The sequence below is a fragment of the Ruditapes philippinarum genome, unplaced genomic scaffold (assembly GCF_026571515.1).
Source record: "Ruditapes philippinarum isolate M1 unplaced genomic scaffold, ASM2657151v2 ctg6059_1_1_1_1, whole genome shotgun sequence".
Taxonomy (NCBI): domain Eukaryota; kingdom Metazoa; phylum Mollusca; class Bivalvia; order Venerida; family Veneridae; genus Ruditapes; species Ruditapes philippinarum.
Window position 1 is genome coordinate 1 of NW_026853397.1, and position 18,926 is coordinate 18,926.

An 18,926-nucleotide genomic window follows, 5' to 3' on the forward strand; every position below is an offset into this window, starting at 1 on the left:
AAAATTATATTGATTTAAAGTTAGGTTGAAAATGATTAGAGCTATACCAGCCTTAACATTAACCATCTCGGATTCCAGGCGTTCCGGAACCCGGTATTTTTCAATCATTTGTGTGACAATTAATTCTCTTCTCTATAATTAACTAATATTTCATTTTATAGATTTTTAATAAAATTATGTGTTAACACAATTATTTATCAAATAATCATTTAACATGAAACAAAGCAATTCCTTAACTTGGACTGTTGGAGTCTATTATAATATACAAAAAATAAAACACTAAAAGAAATCATTACAAGATTTACTTATCTTGTTTCAATTCAAATTCAACATTGACATCTGCCAGATAATGCCTTTAGGAAGTATCATCCGTAGACTATTCCATTTCTTAGCCAAACCAGCCCTGACCTGAACCTATAACTTTTAAAATCGCTTTAAGGTATCAAATCTAGACACCTGTACCATATGACCTAGACTACCTAGCACCACGACCATTCAAATGCTAATGATCTTCTTATACGTGTCTTAGCTAACTACTTCCTGATTTTCCTTTAGTGATAAATAGGTTTGTAAATGTCTTATAAAGTGTCTGTCTATGTATAAATGTTTTTAAAAAGTTATTTAAGATGACTTAGGTGATAAATCCAAGATATTAAAACTAAAATACAGCTAACAGATAAACACATAAAACGCTTCCAATTTATAAGAAAGTTCCGTTATATGTATCAAATCTTTAAACGTCATTTACACGATAAAAGTTATATAAAATATTAAACGTTATTGAACAGTGTACATCAATTTTATTATCTAAAAGAAACAAAACAAACAATATTTTTTTTACAATTCCAATCAATGCAATTGCAGTATTTATATCGGCAGTTATGTAAGTAACGCAGTAGCTTGAGCAAACATTGAAGATTTTGGTAAACTTTTCTTCTTGAATTACATGAGGTCAGTAACGATGCAATTTCACTTCAACATAACTGATACTGAATTAAGATATTATTATTTAGTATTTTTCATTCTAGCATCTGTGAGCGTGCTGGATTCAAGAAAAGTTGCTATAAAGAAATGAAGTGGAAAGTACACAAAACAAATTACGCAATTGGCGTATAAGTCAATCATACTCAATTTAACAACTTGTATAATCTCTATTGAAAAAAAAAAACAACATATTGATCAGTTTTATCGGTTTTACGGTATAGCTGTCAATACTTACTAGAAACAAATAAATGATTTTGCATCTGTTTTTAGTATTGCTTTTTGAATTTAATATTCCATATAATAATGTTCATAATAAACACCATAATATTTCGATTTTGTGTTGATGATGTCAGATTCCTTTTGCTGGAAATAAAAAAAAACGATTGTAAATGGATAATATTCATTAAGTTGTAATATCGTTTTCCGTAATCTAATAAAGAGAATTGAACAACGATTCTGTTGTGATTCAAACCGAGAATATTAATGAATTATTCATTTGAAAGAATCTATATAATACTGTAAAACATAAGAGGCTATAGCTACTTAAACAATAAACATACATGCAACAAGAGCTGCATATCTGGTACTGGTTCTGCAGTACGAACTGCAGTGATTTTGCAATTACTGATACTGATACTTCATTACTGTCTCAAATAGTGGTATTATAGAATTTGCCATCAGGTTTTCTATTTGAGTTTACTATTAAAGACAGAGCAAGATTAACACTAATTGATTGCTACTATTCTAAATAATCCTAGTTCAAGTGATATTGTTAGCACTATAAAAGTTGTTATTAAATTTGTAATAGATTGGACAAAGGTGAGAAAGTGTGTTTTAAATGAAAGAGGATTGGTGACTGGTTTTTAAACCATAAGATATGACATGAATATATGATGTGTGTAAAAAGTATGTTAAACCATTAAAGTTGTCAAAATATAAGGTTAACTTCTACAGTAATTAATAATTCCATATTTTTTGCTGAATAATGTTTGATGGGTTTTTTTTAATTTGAAGTGTACACATGTGAATTGAAAATACTTCTTTAAAAATGTATAATTAAAATGAATATGTAAATATACATAATACGTTATTTTGTTTGAAAGTGTATATTTATTCAAAATATGATGAATATATAAAAGTGCTGGAAATGATACCTAAACTTCCTTAAAACTGCAGTACCGAGCGAAAATCTAGTACTGGTACTGGTAATGGTACTGCATAACTTGGCAAGTACTGGTACTGGTAATTAAGTACTAAACCGTAAGTACTGATGCAGCTCTGCATGTTACATGTTTAATGTCTCGAATTCTTTATTATTTTATTCTACTGGAACAAAGTAAAACAAAGTGTCATCACAAATACTTCTCAGTCATTCATCACTTAAGAAAATGATATTAATTTTAATAATTCACAATGAATTGCTCAATATTGTGCGATCATTGAAAAAAAAACATTTGATTTTCAGAAAAGTTCACTTGTCCGGCAAATACAGTCAAATGTCCTGGAAGTTATTGTATTGAACAACGATTTCTTTGTGACGGACATAATGAATGTCCTGGAGGAGAAGATGAACAAGACTGTAGTAAGTGATTAAAATCTATAAAGTGTTAAACTCAATCTTTTGATTTTTTTCCGTTAAAAAATGTCAATTTCACAGTTTTCCAGTCGTGGATTGTTATGTAAATACACGGACAATTATATACAGATTATTTTTACATTCTAACAGATACAATGTCGCTTACAATGACCGTCCGGGCTCAATCTACGGATAACTATGTTGAATAGAACATAATCAGCTACAGTAAATGTTGCACTATACATGTAAATAACCCATATCCATACCTACATATTAGCTAATTGCCATACCTACAGATTATTCCATTGCCCTACATACAGATTACCCCATTTATATATCTACATATTAGTCCATTGCCATACCTACAGATTAGCCAATTGTCACACATACAGACTTTCCCATTGTCAAACCTACATATTATTCCCTTGTCATACCTACAGATTATCCCATTGTCATATCTACAAACTATCCCATTGGCTTATCTACTGATTATCCCATTGTCATGTCTACAGATTATTCCATTGTCATATCTACAAACTATCCCATTGGCTTATCTACTGATTATCCCATTGTCATGTCTACAGATTATTCCATTGTCATATCTACAAACTATCCCATTGGCTTATCTACTGATTATCCCATTGTCATGTCTACAGATTATCCCATTGTCATATCTACAAACTATCCCATTGGCTTATCTACTGATTATCCCATTTACATATCTACAGATTATTCCATTGTCATTCATACTGATTATTCCATTGTCATACATACAGATTATCCCATTATCATATCTTCAGATTATCTCATTGTCATATATATATATAATCCCATTGTCATACATACATATTATCCCATTGTCATACATAGAGATTATATCATTGTCATACATACAGATTATTCCTTTTTCATATAAAGAGAGTACCCAATTGTCATATCTACAGATTATCACATTGTTATATCAACAGATTATACCATTGTCATATCTACAGGTTATCCAATTGTCATATCAACAGATTATCCCATTGTCATATCTACCGATTATCTCATTGCCATTCATACAGTTTATCCCATTATCATACCTACATTTTACTCAGTTATCATACCAACATATTAGCCCTTTGTCATCCATACAGATAAGCCAATTGTTCACCTACACATTAGCCCATTGTCATACCTACTAAAAATCATTAAATTTATGTTAGGCAATGATATCAATCATTTTTTAGACTTTGTCTGATGATATGTTCGTATATTTTTTTTAGTTTAGAAGGCATCAAATGTTGTTCAAATCTGAATCGTATTTTTTTAATTATTTAATTGATATGCTAAATTGATACACCGGAGATATTTAAAGAGTGTAGATTTAACACTAAATTTTTTGAACTTGTTAAATAAAACATTCATATGCGAGCCTCTGGCGAGAATAAATTTTTTTATTCAATGTTTTAAATAAATTTATTATTGAATCGTCACGAATTTAATATTCTATTGATAACATAACCAAAATAAGATTGGTTTGCAGTTAAAATGTGTAATGTGAACGCGCCTATAATGTAACGCTCACTAACTCTTTGTTTGTATATTACGCCAATGACGGCACATAAAAGTGTAATTACACAAATGTTATATCGTTCTGATTACTACATGGCTTTATTAAGCTCCAATAGTGCGGTTAATGTGACAATTTACTTTATTATATTTGGATCTAAGTACTTTGTATTCTAAGATTGAAAATTATGATGTAACAAGAAGTTAAGTTAAACAGGCAAATAATATCATTTTATACTTCCAGAAATTTTAACTAACGTTGGTATTCCATCTTTATATTTAGGGATAAGTGTTAGTACAAATGTTTTTGTTTTTAAATAATTATATAAATAAAACTTTGCCCCGCGACCGCGTCACGCGAAAAGTCGAGAATTAACAGGTGGAAATGGTTGGGATGCGGAGCAAAAACACGTTAAAAAGCGTGATCACTGGAAAAGTTTTATGTATTTAATTTTATTTATTCAATTTCGCCCCGCGCCTCCGCTAAGAAGCTCTCTTGCTGATTTATTTCTGACATCTCGCTCCGCACCCCCGTGAGGCGAAGTTTTATTTAATTAACACCGCCCCGCCTACCCGCTTATAAGCGTGTTTTCGACCGCCATTTTAACTTGAACTATCAATTATTGATTTTCTAATAGTTGGAGCAATGGAATCAATAATAGAAATTAAAAACGTAAACTGCTTTAAGTAGTTAATTTTACAATGCTTTCTAGATTTTCTGCTATTCTTTATTAGACAACAATGATTAAAATGTGAATGACTTAACATTATTAAGTAGCTCAGTGTTGTTAAAATTTATATACTTCTTCAAAAGATAAATCCGATTGTTGATTGTGAGCCTGGGTGATTTTCTTTGTATGTTTATAGGAAAAATAAAAAAATGAGATATTATTGAAGATTAATCATGATTTTATTTGATGGGTTTTTTTTTTTTTTTTTTTTTTTGTGTTTTTTTTTTTTTATTCTCAATGATCCGTATTGATTTTTTGGTAACGGGTTACTGGTCAAAGGTCATATGGATATTTTACAACAAAACATTTTACCACCAATAGCACAGCAACCATCGAGTCCTCTTAACCCAAATTTCTAAGGTACATGGGTCTTTGAAGTCAGAATAACTTATTAGTTTACATTCAATTGATCAAAGGTCGAGGTCACATTTACCTAATCTATAAATACGGTTATCGATAAATAACTTAACAACCTGTGGACCTTTCGCCCTCAAATTTTACAGGTGCGTTGTTCTGGCTAGTTCATTAACCTAATTGAGTGGGGTCATGGGATCAAAGGTCAAGGTCACATTCCTTTCATCTTGTATATAAAACGGTTTCTAACAAATAACTAGACAATCTTTAGCCCTTTGCTTTAAGGCTTCACAGCTCTTGACAATTAGATGACCCCAATCGATCATGGTTTCAAAAGTTGAAGGTAACAGTCAAAATGACTTTTAATATCATAACAGTTTCCGACCAATAACTCAACAACCAAAGCAAATACTTCTATCATGATTATCTTAATTTAAAACGCTAATTTGATGCTCTAACTTAAAATATGGCATAAGTCCGTCTCTATAAATTATCAGGCACTTTTTGTTCACCATTCTCAGAGATTGTTAAAAGATTAATTATATTTGCAAAAAGAGAGCAAAAACAAACCTAAATGTTCGATCTACAATATGAAGTGTTTAAAATAAATCGATTTGCTTGTTTCAACTATATTGATATATATGCAGAGGACAACAACTTAGTAAAATATTAATTCAGGACAGATCGCAAGCTGTACTTCACACAACTACATACATTATGTGCATGCATGTTATATAATGTTGACAAGGTGTATTTAGGAACTACGCGTTAAAACACTTGGGTCTATCGAAACAAAAAATAGAAAATTTCAAAGCTTATAGTAAGGGTCGTATTTTTCCCAGCAAAAATAAGTCAGAAGTACAAAAAAAAGAAGTTTGTAATGAATCGTCCGATCGGGGTTTAACAACTGACCCTATTTTTCAAGAATCTGTGTTTAATTTCAAATGCCTTCAGAAATTCAATAGAATATGTAGTTTCAATTAGTAGTATTGTTTACTTTATGCATATAAAATGTGACATTCTTAAGTTTGGGTTTACATTAATTTCTGTGGTATGAACTCTACTGTTGATGAGTTAATATTGAAGTTGAATTATATATTGAAGGTCTTTGATTTTATGCTCAATTCAAACATTGTGCATCAATCGATAAGTTGTTACTATTTTTAAAAAAATAGATCTGACTCTTCTGTTCTCAAAATCGTCGTACACAGTATCGGAAAAACTCAGCAAATTGTTTACTTCAAGTGTAGGTGTAACTATCTCAGAGTCTTTGTTATGATATTTTTGTCAAATACCATTGTTGATATTTTAACAGGGTTTAATGGCTGAGGGGGGTTAACTGGTAGGTCAAGATTAAAAAAAACTTTTTTATGGACTGAATACAGTGCATTTTGATTTTTATTGTAATTTCAGCTTGTGGAGACTCGGATAGAGAAGTAATCTTATTTGTGGGAAATGATGACTCTGAGAGCAGGGAAGCAGCAACGCATTTAGCTAAACAATTTTTCACAAACAATGACAGTAACACCATACGATTGTTTAATTTTAAGATTCTGCATAGAGAATTGAAGTTTGACATAGATTACAGGTTATTGGAAATAAACATAGAACGTGTTACCGTAGAACAGAAAATTAAGGAAACTGGATGCAAGTTTAAAACAATGGCAAGAGACTTTCTTAAAAAACTGCAGTTTTCCAAGCCAGAAAAAAGAGCGATTATTGTACTGGAAAACAGTATTGAATCATCAGTTGTCGCTAGCTTAGCATTGTCCAATATTTCAGAGCCATCGTTTTCAATCTATCGGTTGATAAAAGATTTCAGTTCTTCACTTTATAAAGATAACAGATACACATTTGTAAAGGATATACACATCAGTAAATGGAGTTCTCTATTTTCGATTGGATTCAGACGATTTCCAGAAATATGTACAGGTAACAGCATTGCCAGCTTGACTCGTTTGCCTGCATATATTAGTTTAAATTATATAAAATATTACACCGTTTCATATTTTGAAAGGTTTTTTCTTCGTTGATTTTAAAGATTAAGAAAATATTTTTTCGTTGGAGTGAAATATGAAATATATTTTCACGACACATGACAAAATGCCACATTTTCTACGAGTCGAGCATGGGTGAAAATATATAACATATTTCACGAAAAAATGAAAAACAAACCTTTTTTTAATGTCATTGTCAATGAAAAATGGTTACGAATCCCTTTGCTTGCTACGCAATTGTAATTGTACACCGCGCAGTAATATATTGATGTATTCATAGATGCGTGAAGCGGTTTTAATACACATACAATTTTGCTTGTTTATTTTATTTCACTTTATATTTTCCAAAAGAAATATAGAGTATTTATAGTGAAAGAAATGTGAAATTTAATTAGCTTGCGTCATTGAAATAGCGGTCTTTTTTTTTGACTGTTTGACGTACATTGTGACGTCACGTAAACAACACTTTAAAACGTATGTATAGCGTTGATGACAGAATTAAAGACATTGGTGTTCTTTATCATTTTCGACCATTTTCTATCATTCTAGATAGTTTTCAAAACAAAATTCAACAGAAGTTGTTTTTTATTAATCAGATTTTTTTTCAAGCAAAAATGGCCAAAGAAGTCCCATATAATAAATATGAGTTTTGACTCCGCCAACTTTCAAATTTATATTTAAAAATTAGTTTTATCAAATGATAACATCGGTAATCTGATCATATTATAACTTAAACAACTAATGAAAACCGAGAAACTAGGATATAACCATGTTTACAGCAATAATGTAGTCTTTGATAAAGATTTGTTTTAAAAATAAATCATGTTTAAAAATATATTTTCTTTATATGTCCGTTTCAGAGACTACAATCGTACCATGTGCTGGGAAGTACAGATGTTTGTCTAGTAAGCAATGTTTACCATTTGAACAAGTATGTGATGATGTCATTCATTGCAGAAATGGTGATGATGAACGACTTTGTAATTCTGTATGTCCAGAGAAATGTAAATGTACCGGAGATGTTATCAATTGTAAGGCAGCCAATATATCAATATCTGATATTTCATCATTGACTATACAGGCTAGAAGTCTTGATCTAAGTATAAATCCACAAATCAACAAAATACATAAACACAATTTAAATTTTCCTTACATGTTTCGACTAAATATTTCATCATGTAGTATTCATTATATTGATGGAAGGGTCTTCTTTGACTTGAAAAATTTGCTATCGTTAGATCTTAGCAACACTAGAATACAGCAATTACCTGATATGGTATTTAGCAAGCTTCGTCATCTGACCTATTTGAATCTTGACAGAAATAAAGAATTAACAATGATTTCATCGACTGCTTTTAAAGGTTTGAAAGCAGTAAGAAGCTTAAAAATTTCCGGCACAAACCTGAAAAAGATTAGTTCAAATACATTCTCTGGCTTGCAGTTGGACAGTATTGATATTTCTTACAACAGAATTGAGGAAATTGAAGATTTTGCCTTCAATGATACGCTTGTTCATAAAATTAACTTTGAAGGTAATAAAGTTATAAAATTCGGAGAATCTATGTTTAACGGCGTAAGATCACTTCGGGAGCTTCATACACCTGCGTTTAAATTCTGCTGTATCCGGCCTTATTATGTACGCGAAGAAGATTGCAAACCATTGAAGAATGAATTTTCTTCATGTGAAGACCTTATGAGAAACTGTGTACTTCAAGCTGTCCTTTGGATAGTTGGGGTAGCTTCATTGCTCGGGAACCTATCGTCAATTATCTACCGTCTCGTGTACGATCGTGAAAGGCTGAAAATAGGTTATGGCATATTTGTAACTAACCTAGCAGTTGCAGATTTCCTCATGGTGTTTACCTCATCATGAAAACGGTCGCCCCTAAAAGAACCTATACTTAAAACGGTGTGACTAACCCCACAATCAAAAAAACAAAAAAGGGTAAATGGAATATTAGGTTTTTCCAATTTTTTGAAATACATTGTTTAATTTTGCAAAGAAAATGAATCAAAAACCACCGGCTTTTTTTACAATGGAATATTAGTTCCCCTTGGGAAATTTAAAAGAGCCTCGGGGCTAGATTTATCCCCTGTACAGCGTTGTTTAAAGACCCTTCATTTTACGAAACAAATATGCTTTTCCCGTTAAAAAAATTTTAACTGTTAATTAAAAAAACAAAGAAATAATTTTTTTAATATAAAAAGGTACTCAAGTCTAAAAGATAAACAAAATGCCGAGTTGTTCAATGGAACTTATTAGTATTCATTTAATTATTTAGATACAATTTCTACAAATACACGAATTAATTACACCTAACAAAGGAAGATATGGTACATGTACACTTTACCTTGGCTTCATAGTTGTAGCTGTATACCTTTTATGATTAAATAAATCTATATGTTTGTTTATGCTACATTCGTAACAATAAACTTTTATATTATTCGTCACACAAACGAGTCGATATAGAGTATAAATTGATCACACATAATTTGATATAGAATTATTTTTTTTCAGAGAAGTATTTAAATAGTTAAATTAAGTCAACAATTTCGTAATTGTTTTTTTTACAAATGTATATTTATTTCTCACACATCACAATGGTATTACTTTTATAAATTAATAGAATCTGTTTCAATTACTTGTACATGCCAAAGGAAAGAGGTAATAATAAAAAAATAAAAATATTTATTTACAAAAATAGACGACGAACCTATTGGTACATAATTGTAAAATTGAACACAAACAATCATTCTTAAATTAAAATAATTTATTCCCATTTTTTTACAGATATATTTTTGTGGACGATCAATGGAGAAACAGTAATTGGTGTATTACTGCCGGAGTTTTGTCTACAATTTCATCTGAAGCCAGCGTCCTCTTTCTCTGTTTGATAACATTAGATAGACTTTTAGTGATCAAGTTTCCGTTTGGCACAGTGAGGTTTGGACCTATGAAAGCCTATATCTCTTGTGGATTGTGCTGGTTCATTTCCATCATCCTATCGGTCATTCCAATTCTTTACACAAGTCACTTCCAAAACGAATTCTACTCTAGAACAGGAGTTTGTATTGCATTGCCCTTAACACGAGATAAACCTCCAGGGTGGATTTATTCTGTATCCATTTTCGTCGGCCTGAATTTATGTACTTTCATTCTTGTTGCTATAGGACAAATCTCAATATTCACAGAACTTCGACGATCAACATCAGCTATGAAGAAGACACAACTATCAAGAGGACGTGACTTGAAAGTTGCTAGAAATCTTATACTCGTTGCAACAACTGATTTCCTTTGTTGGTTTCCGATAGGTGTGATGGGTAAGATCTCGCATACATATGGCATATGTGTTTGTATTGTCTGCATTACAATTAATTAATTAAACTGGATTACACACGTCTTACTTCGACGATATTGCACAATTTATATGTAGCACCTTATGTAAAAGCATTATCTTTTTCTTTTTATTCGTTAGGATGTGACTTTTTTTCAAGTACAAGTTTATTTTCGAAATATATAAATGTAAATGGTTTATATATTCTTTTTATAAGAACTAATGAAAACAGTAAGTGCGCTGTTGAATCTAATATAGCAATGTCAAAAGTACAGCTATTCCCTTTTTCAGGTATTTTAGCCTTGAACGGATTTCCAATTCCAAGTGATGTTTATGCATGGTCAGTCGTTTTCATTTTACCAATAAACTCTGCTCTCAACCCGTTTTTGTATACAGTGACAGCAATAATCGGGAAAAAGGTAAAACAATGGGTTGCTTTCCTGGAGACATAATTATACTTTTGTCTCTTATTTGATTTCTTGCATATCAAAAAGGATTGTCAAAAGTTTAAACTTGTGCTAGAAAACCGCTTGTCTTACACCCCTACCCGTGTAAGACAAGTCGCGTGTTCTAAATGACGTATCCCAAGCATCATGTATGAATGAATTGCGTTCTATGCATGACGTCATATTGCCGTCTGAATAAAGTTCATCCGCTTCTCAAAAAGGGCTAAATGGAAATATTAGCTTTTGTTTTTTTCTTTTCGAGATAATAATTTATATCAAATAAGCAAGAAAAATAATCAAACACCGACTGTCGTAACAAATGGGAAAATTTTGCTCTCGAGTTACAACTGTTCAGTGGAAACCAAACCTCGTTACCGCCGTAAACAGGTATCCTCGAGTTAAATGTTCCCGTATGTACCGACAGCCGACTATAAGATTCTCATAATCTTTTCATGATATAAGAAATTCATTATGACGGTAATTTATTATGCCTTAAATTTATTAAATATTTGAGACGAAGAGTTTGGTTTGAATCACAGTACCATTTGTGTCTCTAACATATAGAAAAGCCTCTGGAGAGCATAATATTATTTTTATTAAACGAGTCAATACAATCAGTAATTAACATACACGAGTATACTGTTTTATCACATACCTAAAATTATACAGAGTGTTTAAAGTGAAAAAGGAAAACTTTTCATTTACGCACCTAAAGTGTAACGCTAACATTTTGCGCGTCTTAACGCAATGTTTATGTAATGTAAATGATGGCACGCCAAAATATATACACGATTGTGCAATACCGTGTTTGCGTAGTCGCAAAAGCGGCACGGTTATTTGAAAATAGTATGAGATAATAAGCTAATAAGTTATGTTGATTAAAGTGTCACATGAATTAATACAGTTTAATCATCAAATTTTTCAATCCCCTCGTACACTATATAAGGAAACACTATATTAAGTGTGCTGCAACAAATGAAATTAAAACGCCGAAATAAACACATGCATTGATATGATACCTAGGTCGAACGAATTTGGTTAAATCTTTAATAAATTATACCTGTTATTTATTATATCTTTAACTTGTATCATAGTTTGGGGAATTTTCTGTAGTTAAATCGTATAGGCATACATGCACAGTGCGTTCGGGTATTAGTTACCCGCACACCGGAGCATGCCCATTGATTGGTTCATTTTTGCTGGGGTTTACTTATTGTTTCGGCATAGAAAGGGAAAGCGACAGAAATATCATATTCAGATGCTCGTTTATTGGTTACTTTTTTCCGGGGTTTCATATTGCGACAACAGGGATTGTGTTTTTATGTTTTACTATGATACAAAAGAGGAAGAACATCAAAACACTTGGCAATCTGATTAACACTCGGGTGTTATGCCCCCTCGTACAAATCAAATAGCCTCATTTTTCGATGTTCTTTCTATTTCTTAATACAGTCTCACTTGCCAATGCGACCACGTGTATTTAGCGACTTTTGTCTTATGCGACTTTTTTTTTTTATTCCCACTGATCATTTTCTCAAACTAATGTATAATTAAATGATTATTGTAATTCATTATATCAGTATTGAAGTATTAGACTTTAAATATAAAACTATTAATAGTGAAAGTAGTGCCGTTGTTACGGAGTACGGACGTTAAAGGTGTAATGTTCTTGCAGTTGAGCAACAGTATTATTTGAAATCGGTGCTTCACTTTGTATTTTAGAGTTTTAATCCAAGTCTTGATGAGCAGAGTCGAACAGCGGTCCAGAAAGGTAAATGCTAACCTGTTATCAGATTCGCTTCTATAAATTTTTAATTGTTTTTTTTTCTCGGACAATTTTTTTAAAGTTACATATATGCTACGTAGTATCAAGACACTATGAAACATAAAGATAAACGCTTTAAACAGGTGAAAAGGAGCGACGTAGGATGTCGGACTGTAACCATTTAATTTGATCTAAGGAGCACCACATAGAATGTTGTTCAAACTGTTTGAAATGCAGAGAACCAGTAAAAATATAATGATTGCATAGATGACGTCATTTACAGCAGTATTGGGCACAAATAAGATGTGTAGGTCAATGCAATGTGTACTTTTTTCCAGAAATTGGTACCGTCATTTTAGAATACCAGCAATTTAGCAGATCTGTGCGGATGATAAGTGAACTTGTACCAGTTGGGACGAAACGCAGTATTCAAGAAATTCTTGATGACGACAGTTGCTTGTCAGTCAATGTTGTTGCGTCTCTGTGCAAAGAACTTGCCGATTTTCTACGTCTATTGCATGAGGGCTTTATTGTTTTAGACCAGATATGTGAGAAAAACATTTACATTCAAGTGAACAAAACAAAGGTAACTAAACAATTTTATAAACAATTTCAATTAATTTTTGCAATAACACTCAATTTGCATAATTTACAAAAAAAAACATTAGCAAATCAAATATGCAAACATATAAAGACATAGGTCAATGTGATGCTTAGATATTGACATGAACACAAACAATAATGATAATACATAGAGGACAATAATTTAGATTTATGTTTGTTAGCTGATATATATTTTATACCATTTCTTTAGTTTTTAATGTTTGTTTGTAAATGTTGAGTAGCGTTTGATTGAGATTGTGAAATCCTTTTTTTGTGTAAAGTCAACCGCCATATGAACACATCTGCGGATGTTTCAAAATTCTAAATTTTACCAGTTCATGTAAAATGTTGAATTCTTAAGCCGGTATTAGGGGGCGTGGACGGTATTTTTCACATGACAGTACCGTCCATGAACAGGCTCAATCAAACCGAGCCTGCAACATTTTCAATTGGGCCGTGCTGTGCTTTCTTTATGAATTATTATTTCTCTCTATTTTGTTGAAATCCTTGCTTGGTGTAAAGTCAACTTGTTGAAATTCTTGCTTGGTGTAAAGACAACTTGTTGAAATCAAGTCATTTTGTTGAAATCCTTGCCTACTGTATAGTTAACTTGTTGAAATCCTTGCTTGGTGTAAAGTCAACTTGATGAAATATTTGCTTTGTGTAAAGTCAAATTGGTTAAATCCTCGCTTGGTGTAAAGTCAACTTGTTGAAATCCTTGCTTGGTGTAAAGACAACTTGTTGACATCAAGTCAACTTGCTGAAATCCTTGCCTACTGTAATGTTAACTTGTTGAAATCCTTGCTTAATGTAAAGTCAACTTGATGGAATATTTGCTCGGTGTAAAGGCTACTTGTTGAAATCCTTGCTTGGTGTAAAGTCAACTTGTTTAAATCCTTGCTTGGTTTAAAGTAAACTTTGTGAAATTTTTGCTTTGTGTAAAGCCAACTTGTAGAAGTCCTGTTTGGTGTAATGTCAACTCGATGAAATCCTTACTTGGTGTAAAGCCAACTTGTTGAAATCCTTGCTTATTGTAAAGTCAACTTGTTGAAATCCTTGCTTGGTTTAAAGACAAATTGTTGAAATCTTTTTCTTGATTTTAAGACAAATTGTTGAAATCCTTGCTTGGTGTAAAGTCGAATTTTTGTAATGTTTAGAAAACTAAACAAATAATTTGCTTGATGTGAAGACAACTTGATAAGATCCTTGCTTGGTGTGACGTCTACATGTAAATACTTGCTCTGTGCAAAGTCAATTTGTCGAAATCCTTGCTTGCTGTAAAGCCAACTTGTTTAATCCATGCCTTGTGTAAAAAGAAATCGTTGAAATCCTTGCCTAGTGTAAAGTCAAATTGTTGAAATATTTGCTTGGTGTAAACTAAACTTGTTGTTAACCGTCTTTTAAGTAAAGTCAACTTGTGAAAGCCTTGTTTAGTGTAAAATTAAATTGTTGAAATCTTTGCTTGGTGTTAAGTCAAATTGTTGAAATCTTTGCTTGGTGTAAAGTCAAATTGTTGAAATCTTTTCTTGATTTTAAGACAAATTGTTGAAATCCTTCCTTGGTGTAAAGTCGAATTTTTGTAATGTTTAGAAAACTAAACGAATAATCATTAATTGTATTACAACATCTCTTCGAGTCTAATTTGTATACTTCGGTATGGCATTCTCAATGTTTTATGACGAAATCCTCAATGTTTTTACGAAACTTTTTGTGTTTAAGTACCTAGTTAATTATTCCGTTAATATGCTTAACGTTAAGTAAACAAAATCACCATTGTCGGTATATATCTATTCTTCGTCTCGTTTTCTTTTTACATTATTCACTTTAACGCACAGCTTCCATGGTTTAATTAGTAACAATGTCATCATTTTTCAATAGGTACACAAACCAATTGTTGTAATCGATGCCAAAGCGACGCTAGCTGCCGATGAAAGAGCTCTACAGGAAAATATCCGCCAATTTGGTAACATTCTTCGAAAACTTATTTTAAAATGTGAAAAGGGTTTAAAGTAATGATTTGTATGCAATGAATGCAAGTCGTCTCTATTACGAGTTTTATGTACGTTGTAATATATGTGAGTGAGACACAAATAAGTGCTGGCGCACCATTGTATATACCGTATTCGGTATTATTTGTGAACATGAACTCTGCAAGAGTCTAGAGATACTGTGCTCCAACACTGTAGAGTTAAATCAAACATGCATTGCATTCGTACTGGATGGCGTGAATAGGAAATTGAAAATACTTGACTTGTTATTTTCCCGTGTAGATATTTTGAATTTCAAGTGGCGTAACGTTTTTGTTTTAAATATCTTTGTACATAAACGTTCATGATACCTTCATTATGCCATTTATATTCCATACTGTGTCAAATCATAATCGCATCAACTCGGCTTTTATTTAAGATAATCTCGGACTTAATACGGATTGAAAATACAAAAATGTGTTTCTACCACATGGTTTAAGATGTTATAAAAACAGAGGGTGCAATCTTTGATAATGTGTTACAAATGTTTATATCTAACATCAAAAGGAATATAAATTATATTTAGGTAAAATAATGATCGAAATTATGTCTGACCATCATTATCAATTTAAAAATGATGGCCAAATCAAAATTAATGTCAATAGTTCTCTACAACCATCATAATAAGTTAATAAATAATGTACTGCTTACTTTTATATTCATGAATTTAATTACTTTAGGTGGACTTCTACTCGATATATTTGAAAAATGTCAAAAAGCTCTTCATTCACATGATTGGTTACTTAGCGTAGGTTAGACCAAAATACTTTATCCGTTCTGTGTATTCTTACTAATTAGTAATGTGTTCGAGATTCTTGTCCGAAGTTTAATTAAAATGGTCTAGAAGTTGCGATTGTGTCAAATCATTGTTGTTTTCATGTTTGTAAATTAAATGCATTTGGTCTGCTATTGGTGGTTGTTATTTTGTTAAATTTAATAGTATTTTTACTTATTCAATATTCATAAAATCGTTAACGAATCAATAATGTTGAACATGGGATTTGTCACCGCTGTTAAAAGATATGTATATATATATTCATTAAATGTTTTTTTTTTCCGATGATGTTTTAAATTTTTAATCAGTGTTTTTCAATAACTGTGTGACTGATGTTGTTAAAATTTAATCATTTTGGTATTTTATTAATATTATTAAACTAATTATGTAAAATGTTGTCATCACAGTATCAATGTTGTTTATAGTGATAGTACTGTGTATTCTTACTGTTGTGTTTGGGATAATTATCCGAAATTTGAAAGGTGCAATTGTATCAAATCATTGTTTTACATGTTCTTATTAGTGTTGTATCTGTTGTTGTATATGAATTATTTGTCAGAGAGGAGGGGTGGTAGTTATTGTGGTAAAGATTACAATCCTGGCAACATTGGTTCGAGTCCTACTCAGGTGATATCAATGTACCCCTTGTGACACCAGTACAAGTTAGTTAGTTCAAGGAGGATAATTCGAAAGCTTCAAGGAAGAACCGTTTGCTGATGTTGTAAGAACTTGTGGTTCAACCCTTTTGCTATATTGTGTTTATATTATGAGAACATTATGTTATAAATGTGTAAAAATGGAGAATAAAATATGTTTAAATCAAATTCGAAAGCTGACACAGAAAGAGCTTTATAAACATGATAAAGAAAATATCCGATAATTTGGAAACTTTGCTGGGAAAGTTATTTCGTAATGTGAAAAGGATTATTTGTGTACACACAAATTTACAAAACAAAATTCATATTTATAATAACATAAATTGCTTATATATATATGATAAATACATGCGGTGTTTTCTTTTATTGTCAACATCTTTATATATATACATTCAAGTTATTGTCAAGATATTATTAATATTTTACTCAGTGTCAAATCATATTTTTGATGTTTGTGGATAAAACGCGTTTACTGCTCTATCTTTTGTGAACTAAAGTTTATTAATAACAATTTTAACTTTATATGTTTAGATTATATATATTGTTGCATTCATAGATATTCGTTATTGTAGCTTTAAGTGTTTTAAAAACGCTTTTTTCTAGATGTGTTTTATTTTTAATTATTAGTTATTCTGATTACTGTTTAAAATGGAAAAAGTACTTTTATTGACATTCTTAAAAGGTCCATTATGCCTCACAAATGTTTTTATTTTTAATTTCACAAAAGCCTTTTAATATTAGTGCACTTTAATAAAAGTATCTCAAAAGTTACTCATTAGCCAATTACCTGAACCATGTTTGTCATCTGTTGCTTGTTGGAAGTGAGCACAGTTAGAGTTATTTAAGAGTTTTGTGCTGAAGTCAAAAGTTTACATTTGATAATTTTATGACAAATTAGTTCACGTTTATGGCTAATATTCTCTGAAACCATTATCTAAATAACATTAAATTCATGTTTGCCCTTCCTAAAGAATAATATAAATTGTTTGTTTGGCATAATGTGCCTTAAATAAAGTTTGTTGATTCAATACTACGTAATGAAACACACAGTCTGTTAAATAATGAATTAAAAGACGTTTTACTCTACACTATCCTATACAGGAAGAGAACAATCAGTATTCTAATAGATGTAAGACTGATTGCCACAGCTCCTTTGCTTGAAGGTTCATTCCAAATTCTATTTTTTTATTCACAACAGCGAATGTTGTGAATGGGGGATGGGGTATATATCTCCGGTCTTTTCAAAGCGACTGAGTGTATTTTGCATTTGTGCAAATAGGCTAGGTTTTGCAGACAGATCATTCTTTAAGGTTATTTTTCGCATATTTCTTTTGGAATAATAAACCTCTTGATATAACAGTTGGGACAGAATTTTATATTATTATATTTTTAATGTCAGATATTAATATTTGTTTTAAATAACGTGTGTTGTATTGGTATGAACAACAAATCTTCAACGGGAAATCTTAGGACACGATTACACGTTTCATTTCTTCTGGGGTTTATCAGTTTGAAAAGAAAAAAAAAATGGTGGTTTAACTTGAACCGTATCATGACCGTAAAATTAATTTCATAGATAGAATACAGAACTGATGCAATAAAATATTAAATCAACAGTTTCTTGGTTACCATATTTACATAAACTAAGTTAAGAATATATACTGTAGTTACATCATGTGTATTGCTTTAAATCTATGTAGTCATTTTAGTGAATTAAATATTGTACCCAAACTGCCTGTGTTATGTTTTGCTTGAAACTGTCAACAGCCGTTTTATATAGCCTAGCTACGGCTTGATTTCATCAACTGGGAAAGAATAAAATAATTTGTCAGCATTTATATACATATAAATATACGAAGTGTGTTCAAATATGAATGCAACTAGGCCAATAATTCGCTTTTAACCATGTCTTGCACAAACTATATGTACATGTATCGCATAGATGGCTGTGCAAGCTCTCACTTGAGACTTATACATGTGTAACTCAGTTCAGTCTAGCTGTGACAAAAACACTATCTACTCGTGTACACTAAAGCAAAAATGGTTGGAAATGGTCTCCTTTCACCGACCAAATACTGTCCTATATCTATAACAGCTTTATTCTTGGTATACAGGCGATAGACATA

At 31.2% G+C, this 18,926-nt stretch overlaps 2 protein-coding genes across 2 annotated transcripts; both read left to right on the forward strand.

Moving 5' to 3' along the window:
• The first annotated feature begins 29 nt into the window (after positions 1-29).
• Positions 30-9,066, forward strand: LOC132736755 (G-protein coupled receptor GRL101-like). Its single transcript, XM_060723961.1, has 3 exons — positions 30-2,566; positions 6,610-7,128; positions 8,054-9,066. The coding sequence occupies exons 2-3, from the start codon at positions 6,858-6,860 to the stop codon at positions 9,064-9,066; spliced, it is 1,284 nt and encodes a 427-aa protein (XP_060579944.1). The 5' UTR covers positions 30-2,566; positions 6,610-6,857.
• An 890-nt stretch (positions 9,067-9,956) lies between these two features.
• Positions 9,957-18,523, forward strand: LOC132736754 (G-protein coupled receptor GRL101-like). Its single transcript, XM_060723960.1, has 5 exons — positions 9,957-10,514; positions 10,820-10,947; positions 12,697-12,745; positions 13,078-13,325; positions 15,221-18,523. The coding sequence occupies exons 1-5, from the start codon at positions 10,148-10,150 to the stop codon at positions 15,353-15,355; spliced, it is 927 nt and encodes a 308-aa protein (XP_060579943.1). The 5' UTR covers positions 9,957-10,147; the 3' UTR covers positions 15,356-18,523.
• Positions 18,524-18,926: the final 403 nt, after the last annotated feature.

Bases quoted from the DNA above. Each gene is read 5' to 3' on its own strand.
- LOC132736755 (XM_060723961.1), top strand. From the start codon at position 6,858: ATGGCAAGAGACTTTCTTAAAAAACTGCAGTTTTCCAAGCCAGAAAAA. The intron at 7,129-8,053 runs GTAACAGCATTG...TGTCCGTTTCAG, and splicing joins ATTTCCAGAAATATGTACAG to AGACTACAATCGTACCATGT.
- LOC132736754 (XM_060723960.1), top strand. From the start codon at position 10,148: ATGAAAGCCTATATCTCTTGTGGATTGTGCTGGTTCATTTCCATCATC. The intron at 12,746-13,077 runs GTAAATGCTAAC...ACTTTTTTCCAG, and splicing joins TCGAACAGCGGTCCAGAAAG to AAATTGGTACCGTCATTTTA. The intron at 13,326-15,220 runs GTAACTAAACAA...ATTTTTCAATAG, and splicing joins TTCAAGTGAACAAAACAAAG to GTACACAAACCAATTGTTGT.